Source organism: Pleurodeles waltl, chromosome 4_1, assembly GCF_031143425.1.
Source record: "Pleurodeles waltl isolate 20211129_DDA chromosome 4_1, aPleWal1.hap1.20221129, whole genome shotgun sequence".
In the NCBI taxonomy this organism is placed as follows: Eukaryota; Metazoa; Chordata; class Amphibia; order Caudata; family Salamandridae; genus Pleurodeles; species Pleurodeles waltl.
In genome coordinates, this window is record NC_090442.1 from 281,441,281 (window position 1) to 281,460,121 (window position 18,841).

Consider the following 18,841-nt stretch of genomic DNA (forward strand, 5'->3'; position numbering starts at 1 on the left):
ATGAATGCTATCGGCATACATCTTTCAAGGTAGACTTATCAGTTAAATGTTGAAATAAAAGTTTGCAGTTTGTGGCGTCTCTGATGTGAACTCCTGACACCATATGCTTCTAAAAAGAGTTAACTGTGTTTGATTTGGTCAAGTAGTAATTATATTCAAGGAATTTCAGTATATTGTATACAAGCACATTTTTCTCACATGTACATCTAAAAGTGCCGAGCTGGGTGGCTAATAGCAAACCCCCAACCACTCTTGTAAGGTGGTGCTTCTAAATTGTAAGCTCACTTTGTCTATAGAAAAGAAAAGGTAGTACTTCAATGACATGGACAGTCATTGCTCCTTTTTAGCTAATGCTATCCTGTGCGTTTTAGTTAATAGCCTAATAGCATTATGTATTTTCGTATACATTATAGACAATCCAGCAAAGAGTTCCTTGCCCTTAAGTAAGTGAATAAGACCTCTACTATATGTCTACTTCCAGATCACCAGAGTAAATAGATGCTGGGGCAAAGAAATTAAGGCCATATGTAATACTTATTGGCACCCCACAAAGTCCACAGACGTCCTCCGTTGTTATAGTATGTAGCAGTAGGATGACATTTAATGCCTAATCCAATATTTTCTTGAGGGACACAAGAAATGCGCAGCATTCATAGATTCAGGAATTCATGGTTCTCCTAAAGACAGGCTTGAATATTTCATTGAAGTTGGTTGATAGTGTGGACATATAGTTTTGAATATCATTAAGTTCAGTGCTGTGTCAGTCAGTCAAAAAATTATTTTCTTTTATTTGGCATAAGCCTTAAAAGTATAAAAACAATACAATTACAATTACATATTACATTATCACACAAAGTTCTTAGACCATTCTAATTCTCATTACCAACTCTAGTTACATAATTCATTTGATTAAAACTAAAGTTCTTACAATTCCTAAAAGTGCAGCGTGTCAACTTAAATTATCCCACATACAGTTCTGATTAGACTCTGGTCCTTGCGATCTCCTAAATGCAATTTCGCAATTTAGAATGCTCCACGTTTTATTTCTTGCCTTGTTATGCGTAGCGAGGTTATCTGGAATACCATCAACCAGTGCAATTTTAGAATAATCAGGCTCTTCTTTCCTTTTACTCCCTCCATAATTCAAGTTCTTATAGTTTCATAAAGTGCAACATGCCAACCAATTTTTCCCCCATACAGCTCTAAACTAGCTCCATTCCTTACTTTATCATAAAGTGCTTATTTTATTTTTTTTCCAATATAAAGTGCTCTCCATTTTATTTTTTGCCTTCACCTAGGACGGCAAATTTTCTAAAATACCGTCAGCCAATATAATAATAATCAATTATAGTACTTAAAACACTACATATTGCATTGTACCCTACCTTCTATCAACCCCTATAAATCTGAATATTTCCCTTCAGTGCTGTGTAATTGGCAGTTCGTTCAGCATTTAACATTGATCGTGCAATCTGGGGTGATTAATTTGAGAATGTTAAGTAGTGCAACAAGATTGCCAAGTACACAGATGAACTCATCTAGGAGCCCAAATCTCTGTTTCATAGGGGTTCTTCATCTAAATGTAGGCCAGATGGAAGACAGACATATGCCCATCAGATATACCAGCCACACGGCACAAGCTCGTTTGACCATCTGTCATCTCTATGACAACACAGTAGCGGTAACTGTGTGCCAGTCCTTCCATGAAAAAGGCCAGTGAAGCTGACAGAGCACCAGAGGCTCCACCTCATAAGTAAATGACAAACTATTTACTCTCCCTGACTGTACCATTCCTGTTAAGTGGCAGCTGAGGTTATTCACGCTTCACAGGCAAAACCTAATGGTAGTTGATTCCGAAGGTGGTTTAGTATGTGCATTTCTCTGAAGTGATCAGCAAGATTTGTAAGCATAGGCCAAAACAGACCATTATTCGTCAAAATATATGCGTCTCCTGCTGGAAGAGCATTGAACAAGTATCAGAAAAAGGACGTTGCCAAGAAGTAGTACAGTTAATATATTTTCTAATTCCCAAGAAAGATGTAATGTTTTGACAGATGCTAGATTTGTATCCTCTAGAGCGATGGGTAATGGCAAACCAGTTCACAATAATAACACTTAAGTGTGATTCTTCTGATGCCGCATACTTTTGCTTACTGCAGGCCAATCAGCATGTCCTTGCTCAAGTATGGGCACGACAGCCATTGTTATCACATCTCATGCACAAGTTGATGGTGCATAGAGACGTTGCTACTTTTATATTTTAGCACAAAGAACCAGAGACAAATCAGATGTTCAGAATCCAAGTTATGCAACCAGGCAGCGTTGTTGCGAAATCAATAGAATTTGGCTATCATAATCTCTCATACAGATGCATGGATATTGTAAAGGGAGGCATGAGACAAAGTCACAATGGCATGCTGTGCTGTAAAGTGGGGAGGGTTTCGTTTATGCGATCAATAAAAAAACCGTCTTTCTCATAAGGTATACCGAAAATACCTCTCTACTTGCTACATTTGTTTGATATTCACTTAAGCTAAGTATTCATTTGAGTACATCTGTCAGAACATTTAGCCTACAGGAAGAGCACCTGCATTCCTTCCTTTCTCATTCCTTTTGTACAGCCCTTTCCGGAGGGTTTCAAGTGTCTTTATCAATTACACCATACCCCACCACCCACATGGAACTTAAATATGGTGTTAATTTAAGCGCATTTGTTAACCTCTCAATATTTCATTCCTTAATCCCTTGATGTTGAAGTTGATTTCCTTATAGCCATTACAAAATTCCAGCACTTGCAGTAAAGGCACTCAAGTACTACAGGTATATAGCAACAAATTAGTGTTAAACAGTTTTACTTAACTGTCCAAGATATATTCCTGTGGTTATTTCTCCTCTTAGGCTTACTAACTAAACTAGTAAACTGCTATCTTTCTTTTCTATTCCGCAATTTAGCACACAAATAGGTGCATATGTGCTTTGGATGTCAGCAGACCCTTATATGTTATTGCAAAACGTTGCCTACACTGAAAAAAACACCACCTCCTTTCCTCCCATGCTGATGTCACCTGTTACAAAGGTAGCAAGTGCACCATGGAATAGTGCAGTGCATCCAGCTGTGCTGTTATTTAATAGCTGTTAAGTCCATACTCCCTAAACCTGGAGCAAGGTCTGCAAGCAAAAAATACTTTTATTGAAATTGTTTAATTCTCATACATATGCAAGACAGCACTATGGTTGTCTGAGCATGCATTTACTAAGTATTAGTGTGGGATCCTGAAGCGAGGCAAAATCAACAATATTGCAAGATATGTTTTTGCCAATAATTGCCTTTAAGATCTGTCATCAAAAATAATATTGATTTGCAATCATTGTATAACAGGTCAACTTAGAACAGGTTCATGCTATAGCTAGAGACAGTTGGTTAGCTGTTACAGTACTTTTGCAGCCTGAAACCTTTCTAGATTTACATGACACACTTCCCCAACCTCGGTAAAGATAAACACTTTTCAATTACATTCAAGTTATGCTTCACACATGGTGGATATGTTGTCTATTGTATGGCTAGTTGAGCTTTGGATCAATATCATATTGACTCATTGTAAGAAAGTGAATTATTAATTGGGGTGGATGATAGTCCACCACAAGTAGTAAAGACACTAATTTGTTGGGTCCACTCAAAGGTTTCAATAATATAAACCTGAGCTCAACCCCTGTTAACAGTGGCACAGAGCAGCCAGGCCTAATTTAGAGAAAATGTGTAAAGTACTTAGAAGTAACAAGACAGTTAAAAAGTTGAGTGCACACCACAATAAACAAGCATTTGCAATGCAATAGGTCTTGCATTTGCTTCAGTCAGAGCTATTGGCCTTGTAAAGTGATAACTGGCCCTTTCTTGCCACATACATTGGTCAACTGTGCCTTATAATTTGGTCTTGCCCGCCACTTAATTCCAGTGGCCCTGCATATAACTAAAGCACTTCCATTTACCTTCTTCCTGTATCTGCAGCAAAAAATGAAAATGTTGCCATTTAGCATCCTGGTCTAAATCTGCCATGCTAATTTCAATACACTACCGCTTTCACCACCCTACTATTAAAGTTGCTGGCTGGCTAACACAATTACAAAAAATAAGACACAAGACGGCCACAGAGGAGTAACAAGAGAAGTAAACTAGAAGGGACACCCAAACATATCGAGAGTTCACAGGCATAGGGAAATATGGATGTTAAGTTGGCCTGCAGCATCCCGTCGCTAGGAAAGGAAGAGTTTATGAAATTCCATAGGGCACACTCATTCACACATCATTCGAACCAATGTAGCAGGATAAGTATTTTCCACTTCAACAACACATGCATATCCTTTACCAATCTACTTATTAACATCCAAAAATATATTAACATCCATTTATTGCGTATGCCACTGAGCTACATCCACATACCGGGCAAAGATGTCTTGAAACATGACAGCCACCTCCAAAGCAGGATTAAACAAGCGTCATGACTTACAGCACACACTTCTGTGAGCACAATGCCACACAGACCATAAGTGTATCTGGACAGCCACATTCCAATATAAGCTACTAGAATAAACAATATACTAACCTAGCCTCCGCTTGATGCAATCTAGATGTGAAAAAACACAACTAAATAAAATTACAACTAATCACTCTGACTCTCTAGTCAACAAGAATCCCAGAATGTAAAAGGGTAACGAGATGTCAAAAGTGCAATAGGATCGTTCCAATGGAGGTTAAGCTCTGTACAAATCCAGATAATACAACTGAATGCTCAGACGATAGTGACAGTATACGCTAGATTCACTTAAGGTAAACACAGTCTTCACTGTGTACCGTCAAGATGGTAAGAATCTGCACTGTGTGCAAGCATGGTGATGGCAATTGCCACCCAGTACTGTCAGGTCAGTGACAGTTTACAGAGACTGCTGTCTGGCTGGCGTCCCTCAATGCTCACTCACATAATGATAGTATGAACTAAGAGATGTCCGTCTGGAGAGAATTAGGGGTGACCGAGGTAATCAACAGAATGGAGTCAGTGGTGCCAGCATGGGGACCAACTGATCTGAGTGTCATTAGTGTGATCAGAATGCTGTCATCCTAACAAGAGGCTATGTTCATTTCATTGAGTGATGTCAGTATTCTGAATGACAGTCCTGAATGATGTCCGGATGGAGACAGTCTGCACGCAGTACTGACTGTCCGTTGGCAGTATGCACAGAGTTTTGCCACAATGTTAGCAGTTTACAATGAGTCCTCTTATGATAGTTGCAGTCTGCAGTCACTACGAGCAGAATGGTGAGAGTATCTAATGGGTATTGCAATGATTAGGGCAGTCTCCAATTAAAACTCTCATGATTATATCAGACTGCAGTAAGTCATCTCAGGGAGAAACCAGTCTGCCCTGAGTGTTTTCAGGGTGCAACCGCTATGCAGTCAGTACTTGTGACCTCGTGGAAGTCTTCACTAGGCAGTTATAATGATGACAATCTGTTCCGAGTGGCCACTGGCTGACACTGGTCTGCAGTGTGTGTTTCCCTGTGTGATAGTATTCTGCAGTCCATACGGACAGTCAATGACTGCTATAGGGTGGACAGCGTAGGTACTGACTTCTAGAAGGATGGAAGCAGTCTTCAATGAATGCTGTGAGGAGGGCGCCATTATGGAGCGAGTGGTGACAGTTCACTGCGTGTCCTCGTAAATTTGACAGCCTTCGCGACGTGATGGGGCAAGAGGTGACCTGCTAATGCCAGTACAATGAGTGCCTTTTCAGAGGTGACATCTGCAGGTTACTACTGCCCGGATGCTGGAAATCCTCAGCAAGTGTTTTCTGGATGGTAGCAGTCAGTACTGCTCTGGTGGACAAACTAAGGAGAGACATAACCTGACTGCTGAGCAGGGTTCCCGCCAGGCCTGCACTGCCTTGTTCACAATCTATGTCAAGCTGAATTAGAAGGAGGGACACATCCTCTGTCCCTGCCAGGTTGCGCCCCAATTACCTGCGTAGATTCTCTCCATGATTCTGCTACGTTTCAGAGGCCTCTGGCGTTTTCTGCAGTCTGCGTTCTGCCACTTCATCCTCCCACTCTGGGGCTGACCTTGTGCGCTGCCTATACCAGACGAGAGCCACGTGGACCAAAAATTAGATTTTAGTTACTTTTTGAAACAAAGAAATAAATAAATAGGACCCTCCCTCATCCTCCAGTGCAGCCTCTACATGCTACACATAAACGCCGGCCAACATTACAGTTGATAGCCAAGCAGACCAGTCAGCAGCAGCGTATAGAAAAGTAGCTGCCAATCTTCTCAGAAAGGAGAATTAGTGAGACATAGAGGTGGAAGAAGGACCAGATCTATGGATGTTTCAGAAGCCTCTGATTCACAGACATAGAAAACTAGTAGTTAAATAAAAAATGGAGGTGGGTAAGCTGTGCACAACGAAAGAAAGGCCCGCCCACCATATGTAAACATAAAGCGCGTCGTGCTGCGCTGTAACAAATAAAGGAACTGAAATGGCTCAAGTGCTCCACAGAAACCTGGTAGACCAGGGAGAAGGTGTGGCACAACGACTAGAACTGCTGACTTTGGAACTTAGGACACAGGTTCGAGTCGCGGCGTCGGGTCAACATCACTTAATATCGCTGTGCCTACAAAAAATGAATATGCCCTTGTGTAATGTAGCTGGTACTTATGTAAAGCCTCCAATACCTTTGGGTTGAGTTTCATCTAAAAACAGTAACTAAATAAACACACCGGGCAGGCACACTCAGTAAACAGAATCCAAACTAGAGCAAGAAAGCTCTGCAAATGAAAAGGGAAGCTTTACTGAACAGACGCAGGAAACAAAGAGGATAAAAGTCCCCCAAAGAACAGATGAACATGACCGTGAAATTATACAGTAGTTGGTCCCTGCTCCCAAAGAGAACAAGCATTTGCAATGCAACGGGTCTCGCGTTTGCTCTCGTTAGAGCCGATAGCGTTGTAAACTCCTAACCCAACTTTTCACTTGTAATGAAACCTATCAGCAAAAGTGCATTTATGTACGTAACCGGAAAAAGTGCAATTAACTGTGTAACAGGGTCGATATTATGTAAAGCGCTCGACTTCTGCCAAGCGAGATCGCGCTGGAAAAATGGAGAAAAAGTAGTCCACGAGCCGGACGGAAAACAGCGAGCCTCACATGTTTTCTGTACTTAGTCGATTCGCTCGAGGAGGGCTATCCACCGGAAAAGGCATGACGTATGCATGCCTTCCACTAATAAAATCAAGCAGATTCTAACAGGCAGGCCCACGAGCCAGTGAAAGATACTGACGTGACGTGGACGGGGCTCCGAGCCCTTTTTAATTCCTAAAGCGTCTCGCTTAGCGGAACGCATGCGCTTGCAGGCTCGAGCCTGAAAAGGAGGCACAAATAGGCATGACTGACCAGTAGCAAACCAGTATTTTTAAACGACAGACATGAACAAATGAAATTGCTTTAAGCCCACAGTACAAGTATTCTTAAAAGTATACAAGAGGCCGTACGTTTACGCTCGACCTAAAAATCCCATTTGAAGTAGAGACAAATTTAATAAGCAAAATGTCCAAAATTCCATAAGGGGGAACCAGAGATATAAATTGAAATAATTTGAGGGGAAAAGCTGGGAAAAAAAATGTGAAGCCCATTCACTAATCAATGTTCAGTGATGACCGGGACCTAGGTGCGATTTCAGGGTAACCGCAATGGAGCATGGGTTGGCTACAACTAAGCAGGTTTATTCCGGTCACAGATTTCAGTCTCTGAGATGGAAGTCAAAATCATACAATGGGGAAGATTACTAAGGGTATTCAAGGAAGTCCTCTGTAAGGTGGATAGCCATTGGACAAGGTCTTCCTTACACTGGTGGATTTGGCAACAAAACTCTGGGTAGGAAAGTACAAATTTTGCACCCAAGGAAGACATCCTGTTGGATACATTTCCTGCCTTTGCCTGTCAAGATTCCTTCATTTTTATATAATCTCTTTTTTTGGAGCTCAGAATCGTCCAGGGGGGAAAGACTGCAAGTCCATGCCTATTACCAGCAAGAGGAGGAGTCACACTAACTTGTGATTCGATTGAATTTCTTCGAAGAAAAACAACTTGTATACATCAGAGCCCAACACTAGATGGCAGGATCATACTAGGTATGCAAATCTACAGCACTACATGCCACAAACAGATGCTTACCGGGTAAGTAACATTTTCTGGTAAATATATATGTATTTAAATACCACCAATGCAGAATACTGTTCACCAACTTAATTAAAAAGGGAGCCTCAGAGATATTTCTTCTGTTTTAAAGGGACAGTCTTCCTTCCAAATCTTCAAGATGATTATACCAAGATAGTTGGCAGTTATCTCATTTATACTTGAATTTTAAGCATTTTAAATCCACCATTTTCTTACTTACATCTTCAATATGCTATCCTTCACATACTGAAAAAATAACCTTTTGCTTCTCTCGTATGGGATTTCCATGTATAGTCATAAGTGTTGAATAGTTCCTCCCGCTTGCGGGGACCCCGGAGCACTTTTTCCAATATAACTTCTTAAGTGTCCATGTTCGCCTTACTTCAAGAAGGCCTGCCAAATCACTTAACAATGTCCATATGCAGCCAAGAGAAGAGGCTACAGTGTCCAAAATTCTTAATCGAGTTTGCTTTTTAAAAAGGGCCAAATTTGAAATACATGCATGTAAATGCCTGAATGAATGAAATTATTTGCAGAAAAATTCCTTCACAAACCTTTTTATATTGCAAACACTGATGGAGTGCAGGGCAGTGTAGCCCATAGGCTGCCCTTAGTAATGAAGAAAAAGGAGACTGTGCCTTTAAGAGCAGCCAGTTCTCCAGTATCCCATCATGCCTAGAGAGAGGCAGTTACCTTATTTCTTTTTTCCGGCTCCTGCTGACAGGACTCTGGAGCATTGAGCTCAACCTATTTAGGTTTTTTCTTCTAAAATACAGTTACAATTTCGATGCCAACTGCTTCACTCAATGTCTTTTGACTTTCCCTCTTGATGTTTGTCTTTTTCAGACTGGAATTAAGCCTTCCCCCCCCCCCTGAAAATGCCTTCTTTATTCGACAAGTGTCCGCGTTGTGACAGAAAAAAGACCAAAACAGACCCTCACGAGGTCTGTATCATCTGTCTGCAGTCTTCATACATACCTGCCTCCTGTAATACCTGCAAAACATTTTCCAGGCGCACCCTTCATGACAGGGAGAAGATTCGCCTTCAAGGGAGAGCAGAGAGATGACACCAGGAAACCAGCAGGACCTTTGAGCGAGGGGAAGGTCAGTCTTCCACCAGAGCTCTTCCCTCAGCCTCCAGTGGACGGGGAAGGTCTGAGATGCGTTCTTCAGTCAGAAAACGCTTTCGGTCCCGGTTGACGTCGAGGAGATCAACGTCGAGAGGAGGTACGGCGCCGTCATGCTTGCTGTCGAAGTCTGGCTCGACGGCGCATAAGCGTTGCTGTTCGATGTCAAGACACCACACCACGTCGAAGACTCCACGACACATGACGTCGAGGAGCATATCGACGTAGTTGGAATCAACGTCGAGATGAAAACGCAGACGCCGTGCTTCGACACCTAGACGTCGGACAGAAAGATCAACGTCGAGGAGTCCATCGACGTCGAGGAGACAGAAACGGAGAAGGATCTATTCTTCATCGCATTCGCACCATTCCCCTTCTCTGGTGCTTCTTCCTTCATCGCCTTCTACTCATGCCTCTCCTCCACCATCTACTACGCCTCCTCCTCAACCTTCACGAAGTCTGACACTGCTGCGGTCGACTGATCCGGTTCTTTCGGCACCCACACCACTTCCAGTGCCTCAAGTGCCTATCAGTGCCCCAGCACCCCGACCGCGCTCAACATCGCGCCACCGTTCTAGACTTGGCCATCAGTCATCAGGCCGCTCAAGCTCACAACACTCTCACCACAGATCTAGACATAGATCAAGAGCACGGGCCCATCAGAGAGTTCTTCGTCTTCTACCAGAGATTATTCTCCTGCTTTATCAGATTGACCTCCTCCTCGGTCCTCGCAGATTGATATCATCAATACATTTCATGAAGCTCTGGTTCGAGGTGCAACAAAACTCAACATTCCGATTGCTGCCCCTACCCCATCTACTTCGATTATATTTGAGACTCTCCAACAGCCCATAGCCACCAGACATTTTCTACCTCTGGCACCTGGCCTTTTATAACCTGCTATGGAAGTCTTCCTTACGCCGGCTACAACTAAGTCTGCTGCCTCCAGACTACAGAAAAAATATCATCCTCCAGAGCAAGATCCTTTGTTTCTGCGTTCTGACCCTCCACCTGATTCAGTGGTAATATTGGTTGCTCACAAATCCCATACTACCTCTCAGTCTTCTACCTCTTTTCCGGACAAGGAGAGTAGGAAAGTGGATTCAACGGGCCGCAAAGTCTGTAGTTTGGCTGCAACCTCCATGAAGACGGCAAGCGCAATAGCCCTCTTGGGCAGATACGATAGGGCCTTGTGGGATTTCCTACTCCAGTTTGCAGAGCATCTCCCGAGAGATCATAGGGAGGATTTCTTGGAGATCTTTCAAGAAGGTTCCATGGTCTTGACTCAGATAATTAGTGCAGCAGCGGATTCTTTCTTGCTCTCCGCGCATACATGCTGCCACGGAGTGACGCAACGGAGACATGTATGGCTGCGACTTACATCACTGAAGCCGGATGCTCAGCAGCGCATTCTGAACCTGCCATTTTCAGGCTCCACTCTATTCGGCTCCCACGCCGACGATGAGATGGCAAGGATGAAGGCTGAGGTGGCCACATTGAAGGCAGTGGGTCTTGAAAACCCCAAAGAACAACGAAGGCCCTTCCTACCTTTCCAAGGTCACTACTCCACTCAGAGGGTTCAAACCCCTCAGTGGCTCCCTGCAAGATCTCACCAGCAGTTCCAAAGATCTTATCAACCTCAGCGAAAAAAACAGAGAGGACAATCAGCACATCAGTCCAATCAGTGTTCTCGACAACCCTCAGCCACAAAACCTTGAAAATTTCCTTCCCCCAACTCCGTTACCCACTCCGGTGAGGGGAAGTGTCACCAATTGCCTGGCAGAGTGGCAACGGATTACAATAGACGCTTGGGTTTTAAACATTGTACAGAATGGATATTGTCTCAGGTTTTCCACTCCGCCCCCAAGCATTCTGCTGAAATCCACCACTTCTCATCTTGGCCTTCTAAAGGCGGAAGTTTCCATCCTCCTCGAAAAATAAGCAGTGGAAACCGTTCCCCTCAACCAGTGGGGGAAGGGCATTTATTCGAAGTATTTTGTCATTACAAAAAAGGACAAGAGAGAGTTCAGACCCATTCTAGACCTCCATATTGCCAACAAATAGATCCGAAAGGAAAGGTTCAGGATGCTATCCTTACCCCAGATATACCCTCAGATTCAGCAATGGGACTGGCTTTGCTCAGTAGATCTACACAACGCATACTTTCACATCCCCATCTCGAAAAAGCATTGCAAATTCCTGAGGTTTGTTGTGGGTCAAGATCACTTCCAATACACCGTCCTACCATTCGGTCTCAGGTCAGCACCCAGAACGTTTTCCAAATGCATGGCTGTGGTGGCAGCACATCTCTGAAGTAATCGGGTCTTCATCTATCCATATCTGTACGACTGGCAAATCAAAGCATCCACCTGTGCAGAAACCCAACTGCATTTCCAGTGGGCTTGTGATCTCCTGTATAGGCTAGGCCTTCATGTCTACTTCCACAAGTCTACAACAGTTCCTGTCCAGAAGTTGCACTACTTAGGAGCTACCATAGACACACTGCAGGCAAAAGTGTATCCTTTGGAAGAACAACGCTTATCCATTCTCCAGAAGTGTCGGGCACTCCAAACTATGCATCGCCCAAAAGTGCGCACAGTCTCCTCACTTCTCGGCTCCATGGCCTCCTGCATCTTTCTGACACCCAACGCTCGCCTCCACATGGGACCTCTTCAGGAGTGCCTGGGGATCAATGGAATCAAATGCCTGGGAACTTGGAAGACCGAATTGTTCTGTCCACCCACGCAATGAGATGCCTCGCCTGATGGTGTTCTCTAGAAAATCTCCTAAAGGGGATGCTTGTCCATCCACAGCCTCCAGCACAGACCATCATGACAGATGCCTCTCTCCTTGGATGGGGAGCTCATATGGGTCATGTAAAAGCACAAGGGCTCTGGTCTCCCAAGGAGTCATCATACCACATCAGTCTCCTCGAGCTCCGTGCGGTGCACCTAGCTCTCAAGGCCTTTCTCCCGTCATTCACCACCGACAACTTGCTTGTCCAGACAGACAGTACAACCACCATGTACTATCTGAACAAGCAAGGGGGCACCAGATCCAGAGTCTTGTCTCAAGAGTCCCTGACAGTATGGCATTGGCTCCTAGACAGGAGATTGAACATAGTGGCAACTCACCTTCCAGTTGCTCAGAATGTACAAGCGGATGCCCTCAGCAGAGTTCTCGAAGAGAACCATGAGTGGGTGCTCAAAGAAGATGTTGTTCAAGATATCTTCCGTTTACGGGGCACACCTTCTATCGACCTCGTCGCCGCAGAGGAAAACAGAAAATGCTTCACCTTCGCCACCAGGTTTTACCACCCAGAATCGCTGGGGAATGCTCTGGATAGACTTGTCCAACAAATTTCTGTACGCCTTTCCACCAATTCCACTGATCCCAGCAGTCCTTCTCAAACTCTCAATGACTGGTGCAATGAGGATCATTGTGGCTGAGGAAGTGGTGGTTCCCGGACCTTCTTCACCGGTCTCTCCGTCCACATCTCAGGCTACCATGGATAACGGACCCCCTGATAAAGTTCGGAGGGCAGATGGGACACCCCAATCTCTCCTCCTTTGGCAGCATGGCTCCTGCGTTCAGTACGGGCACCTAAATCTTCCACAGGATTGTATGGAAATCCTAAAGGAGGCGAAATGGCCATCTACCCGTTTGGCATATTCCTTCAAATGTAAGAGATTCTGCATCTGGTGTTCCTCTAAGAGGTTGGACCCTACATCTTGGCAGGAAGATGTCATTCTTCCATACTTGTTACATTAAGGCTCAATCTGGTTTGCAACTCTCTTCAATAAAGGTCCATTTGGCAGCTTTGACTGCATACAGAAAAAGTCCTCTGCAAACCTATTTCTTTAGGATTCCAGTCATCAAAGATTACCTAGAAGGGTTAAAGAAGGTCTTTCCTGCAGTTAGGCGCCCTTCTCCACCATGGGAACTTAATGTGGTCCTTTCACGACTCATGCAAAATCCATTTGAACCCATACACGGGGCATCTCTACAACATCTAACCTGGAAAACTGCTTTCCTTGTGGCAATCACATCAACACGAAGGGTTAGCGAGATTCACGCCCTCTGTACCCATGAGCCTTATGCAGTATTTCACTCCTTCAAGGTATTACTGCATACTCATCCTAAATTCCTGCCCAAGGTTATATCTGACTTTCATGTCAACCAGTCGATTTCCTTGCCAACTTTCTTTCAAAACCCATCTACTCCAGCAGAGAGGGCTCTCCATTCTCTAGATGTAAAAAGGGTGTTAAAATTCTACTTAGATAAGGCCAGTTCTCTTCAGAGAGCTTCACAATTGTTCCTTAATTATGGTCTGGTTCGTTCCGGTCTGGCCACCTCCAAACAATCAATATCGAGATGGATTGTCTCCTGAATTCTATTTTGCTACCAACTAGCTAACAAAACACCAGCTGGCAGACAAAAAGCGCATTCTACCAGAGGCAAGTCGGCAACGATGGCCTTAATGAGGAATGTTCCCTTAGCAGACATCTGTAGAGCTGCGACTTGGAGGTCTAGTCACACCTTTACTAAGCATTATTGTCTTGACTCCGATGCCAGGGCAGATGCTCAAGTAGGACAGGCTTTTCTCAGGAACCTCTTTGCTTTAAAGTGTATTTCATGAGTGTTCTGTCTACTCCTCCACAGTTTATGGGATGGGCTTGCTATTCTATTCAACTCTTATGAATATACATGGAAATCCCCTACGAGAGAAGGAATAGTTTCTTACCTGTAACTCCAGTTCTCTCATAGGGGTATTTCCATGATAGTGATAAACAACCCTCCCGCCTCCCTGGTTGAGTAGACCGATTACTTATTACTCTCAGCTAGGTCTGCCTACAAAAAGAACTGAGGTAACTGCCTCTCTCTAGGCATGATGGGATACTGGAGGACTGGCTGCTCTTAAAGGCACAGTCTCCTTTTTCTTCGTTACTAATGGTAGCATATGGGCTACACTGCCCTGCACTCCTTCATCAGTGTTTTGCAATATAAAAAGGTTTGTGAAGGAATTTTTCAGCAAAATGTTTAATTCATTCAGGCATTTACATGCATGTATTTCTAATTTGTCCCTTTTTAAAAGCAAACTTGATGAAGAATTTGGGACACTGTAGCCTTTCCTCTAGGCTGCATATGGACATTAAGTGACTTGGCAGGCCTTCCTGAAGTAAGACGAACATGGACACTTAAGGTATTTTGGAAAAAGTGCTCCGGGGTCCCCGCAAACGGACAGAACTATTCAACACTTATGACTATCATGGAAATACCCCTACAAGAGAACTAAAGTTACAGGTAAGAAACTATTCCATCTGATTGGTGAGCTAATCAAGTAATTTGTATGGTCGGATTTTGAGCCCAGGCTCTCGGATAACAAACAATATAATAACACAACATCTGGTGTTCTATATCATCCAGACTTGTAATATAGAATTTACCAGCAAAACCCTTCTGGAAGAACAGACTGTAGAAAATACAAAAGGCAGACAGCGTAATGCTTTTTTAAGCATAGGGCGTAGCACTGGCTGCATCTGTCAACCTTCTGCTACAGGCACTGATCTGCAGCTTAGAGGAAGATGGCAATCCACAGTCTAGTGCATGTGAAAGCTGTCATTTGGCATTGTGCAAGAATACTAGCTTTGAAAAAACATTTTCATTACAATGAGAGGTTTGAGAAAGGTGTTTATCTCACACAACAAATTTGATCTGCCACTCACCCAGCACTGAATATTCCTTAAACTACCTAAAGCCAATGCTTGATGTAATCTGTGGTCTCCGGTGCACCCACTGGTGCTCCTGTATCCCCAATCCTAGGCCACATTTAGGAGTGTATATAGTCTGTCATATATAGCTGTGTACTGTGGGTCCTTTCTGACAAACAGTTCATACCTCAGAAATAGAAAGAAATGTTACATCTTTACTTTAAAGTGGCTTTACAAAGCTAAACTCAAGTTAATTTTCTTCAGGAACCTGGGTGACTGGCATTGGTCTCAGGCACAATTTAACAAACATGACCTGTGCTTAAATTCTCTCTGTTGGATATCATGCAAAGCATATGGTCTTCCCCTTCCACTTCTTAGGTTGGAAACTATGTGCCAAGCTCTAGTGTCATCAGTGTTAATGTTATGTCATCCATGGCACTCCTGTGACTCCACAGACATTATAGAGACCAATTATAAACCTCTGTTGTAGCAGGAGCAGAGCTATAATGTTCCTCTGGAGAAATGTAAAACTGCATGAGTACCCATCTTAAATGATCGACTGATGGAAATGGCCAGAGTTAAAGACTGATTTAAATTCTTAACAGCTGACTTCGGACCTTTGACTGCATTTGTGGCCACTTCATCAGAGGAGATGAATGAGATGTGGTACTGTATGGTTGTTGACAGTATCTTGTTATCCAGTTTAATGCTTCTGGTCGTCAGATGGTATTACCATTTGCATGTCTGCAAATAGAGATGTATTTTGGCCAACTTGAGTACCAATATTTATACAGCTTTGAAGAATCACCCACTTTTCATCCTTACATATTTCTTATGTCACGATCCAATCATGGATGACTCTTAAGGTTAGGTATGTTCTGTCCACATTAGGTGCTAGCTGTGATGAGTCTATTCAGTCAGACCCCATGCACCTGTGCTTATTGTTAAAGGGTTCTCTTAAGGGCTTACTCTTCTTGATAGCAGATGTGTCTGCAGTTGTTCCATCTCATCCATCTCCAGCAATGGATGCAACCTTCCCACCAATGGTGACACCGTGTACCAAGGGCTTCATATCCTAACATCTTAGGACACACTCCTACCAACTGTCTTTCCAGGTGAACAGTGCCTGAGCAGCCATAGGTTCTGTGACATTTCCCCCTTCAACTCTCCACTACTTTCCCCTTTTTTCCTTGTTTCCATTTCATTACCACCTCCCAGTTACAGGCCCCATCTCTTACCACTAGCTTGTTACGGGCCCATTTCTTACAGATAACAGACCTGATTACCATTGTGTTCCTAATTATCCACACTTTTCTGAACTCAGCTTAATTTGCCATTTGTATTATAAAACCAGACTGCAAGATGTGGACAGACATCTATGTGAATGCTTATGTTTTTTGGCCCCTACCTTCTTTTTTCTATTCATTTATTTTTTCTCTCCCCCCCCCCCCCCCCCTTCTTTACACAATTTTTGTTATGTACGTTTGTTTCTAATTTGCTTTGCTATAAGCTGCGATCCTGTTTCTGATTTAGCCATGTAATAATATGTTGCTGTGGAGGATGTGGATTTTATGATCTTATTCCTTTTTTTTTTTTTAAATGATACATGTTTTAACATTTTGATAAAATCTACTGGATGACCACCTCGCTACATTTATTCTCCTTGAAAATCTCTACTGCTTTACAGGCCTTCCATATTAGTACTTTGTTACTAATCTTTTTCCACCTTGACGCATCTCCAAATTCTCTCTATTTTTTAAACATGTATGAACAGTAGTATCATCAATAGATATATCTAAAACTCTTATCTTTAGTCTATAAGAGGCCCTAAAGGAATTTGGCCAGTTTCATTCTGTTCTCATTTGATTAATCTACAGCTGTTATCTTCAGTTTCATTCATATATCAAAGAAACATTCTTAATATAAAGCCCTTGTGAGAACTCTTAATATTGAGGAGTCCAAACCTAACATACTCCACGTTTTTAAATGTTAAAATATGATGCATTTGCAGTTTTTGTCTGACATAATTTTGACAGTGTTGAGGTTTAACATATTCAATTCCGAAAGCATTTAGATTGGAGTAATAAATCCATGGGTAACTTTTGGAAGTTTTGATAGCATTACCCATGGGTTTCCGTTTGTAGTTAAAAATTATAGTAGCATTTTGCAATAACATTATCACTGTTTCTCTGCATTTTCCGCATGTGGGTACAACCAGAAAAATGTGTGATTGATAATGTGACACAGAGAATGCATTTATGTGTGAATAATAAATGTTTTCAAGAGGTAACATTTGTGGCAATCGAATTAACGCATACTATTTTCTATGTGTAAAAAAAAAAAAAAAAAAACATTGAGCTTGATTGTTATCTTTAAGATAGTTTATCAGCGTAAGATTTTTTTTGTTTTAGATGGGAGTGAAAATGTGACGGGATTGGACCTTTCAGATTTTCCAGCACTGGCAGACCGAAATAGAAGAGAAGGAAGTGGAAATCCAACGCCATTAATAAACCCATTGGCAGGAAGGGCGCCTTATGGTAAAGCTTTGCTTTTAAACCCTTTAGCATTACATTTTTTAATCACTTTTATAGTCGTTTGAATTACTGTGGGATCTACGTTTACATGATGCATTTTTAAAGAACGTCATAGATATTGCATAAAGAGTTGTATGTTTTTGAGCATAAAGGAATGCACACTTGTATATTGTTGGCTGGGAAGCTGTCGGTAGGTTCTGTTCATCTGCGGCATTACTATCCATCTTTAATTTGATGGGGAAGCTATATTAGATGTGTTTACAATGCTCATTGAAACTACAAAGGAGTAGCTGTCTTTCTTATTTTGTGTGTTAGGGTTTTTGCTTATGAAACAAATTAAGCAGTCATTGATCTGTCAAGTTACCTTACGTACTGTTGACTGGATAAGGCTAGATGTAGGCTTGAAGATATTGTTGTCTTGATGAAATATGTATTTTTGCCAGATAGCTTTTGAAAATTGCTCTGTTGGGAAACAAAAAAGGTGCATTAACCTTCGATGGCAGATATGTGATGTTTTAGTCCACACAATGATCAATTTGCATAATTTTGTGCAACTTTTAATTCTTCTAGAACTGTATATAGAAGACCAAATACATAAAGTGCCGAAGATCTCCTGCTTTGCTATTTTGGTGTCTGGTCCCTAAAATGAACATTTGGTTTGCTCATTTATTTATTCTTTTGCATTAGTTTTGGCAGTGGCAGTTGCAGCTGTTTTTAGCATATATCCATGGGTTTGTGAAAGAGAATTGAACTTTAACCTATTTTCCAAAATATGCCATCTGTTTTATTTTGGTCATAAATGGATAGGTTTCAGGGAGAGCAAGTGATGCTGTGCTAAAAGCGGTTGTGTGGTATAACCTTTTCTATGTGCATTGCTAAATTTGAATCTCTGGAATAAAGATACATTGAATGACTTATTTAATTCCACCAGAAGCTGAAGACCCTGCATTTCAATTAACCAACTTACCATAGGCGGGGTTAGGCACACACACCTACTCAGCGCCAGGATACCCTTCGGCAGTGATAGTGCGATTTACAAATACATATGTTACCCAGTATTTGCCTTATCATAGATTAACATCCGTTGAATTTTCTGCCAATTTCATGTGAAGAGAATCCTATAAGGGCACTCTGATCATGGTATTTAATTACTTCTAAAAAAAACTTTAAAGATCATATTCTTAGCAACATGTTATTTAATTCTTTCAACAATCCAAATCTATGTGAATCAAAAACTTGGAATTCTG

At 42.3% G+C, this 18,841-nt stretch overlaps 1 protein-coding gene across 7 annotated transcripts in view; it reads left to right on the forward strand.

Moving 5' to 3' along the window:
* Window positions 1-18,841, forward strand: part of CNOT2 (CCR4-NOT transcription complex subunit 2) — a 277,346-nt gene that overhangs the window by 158,271 nt on the left and 100,234 nt on the right. For all 7 annotated transcript variants that reach the window (XM_069228334.1, XM_069228333.1, XM_069228330.1 and 4 more), the window contains one exon: window positions 17,472-17,597. In XM_069228334.1, coding sequence (XP_069084435.1) covers window positions 17,472-17,597 — 126 coding nt within the window. The remainder of the gene's footprint in view (window positions 1-17,471; window positions 17,598-18,841) is intronic.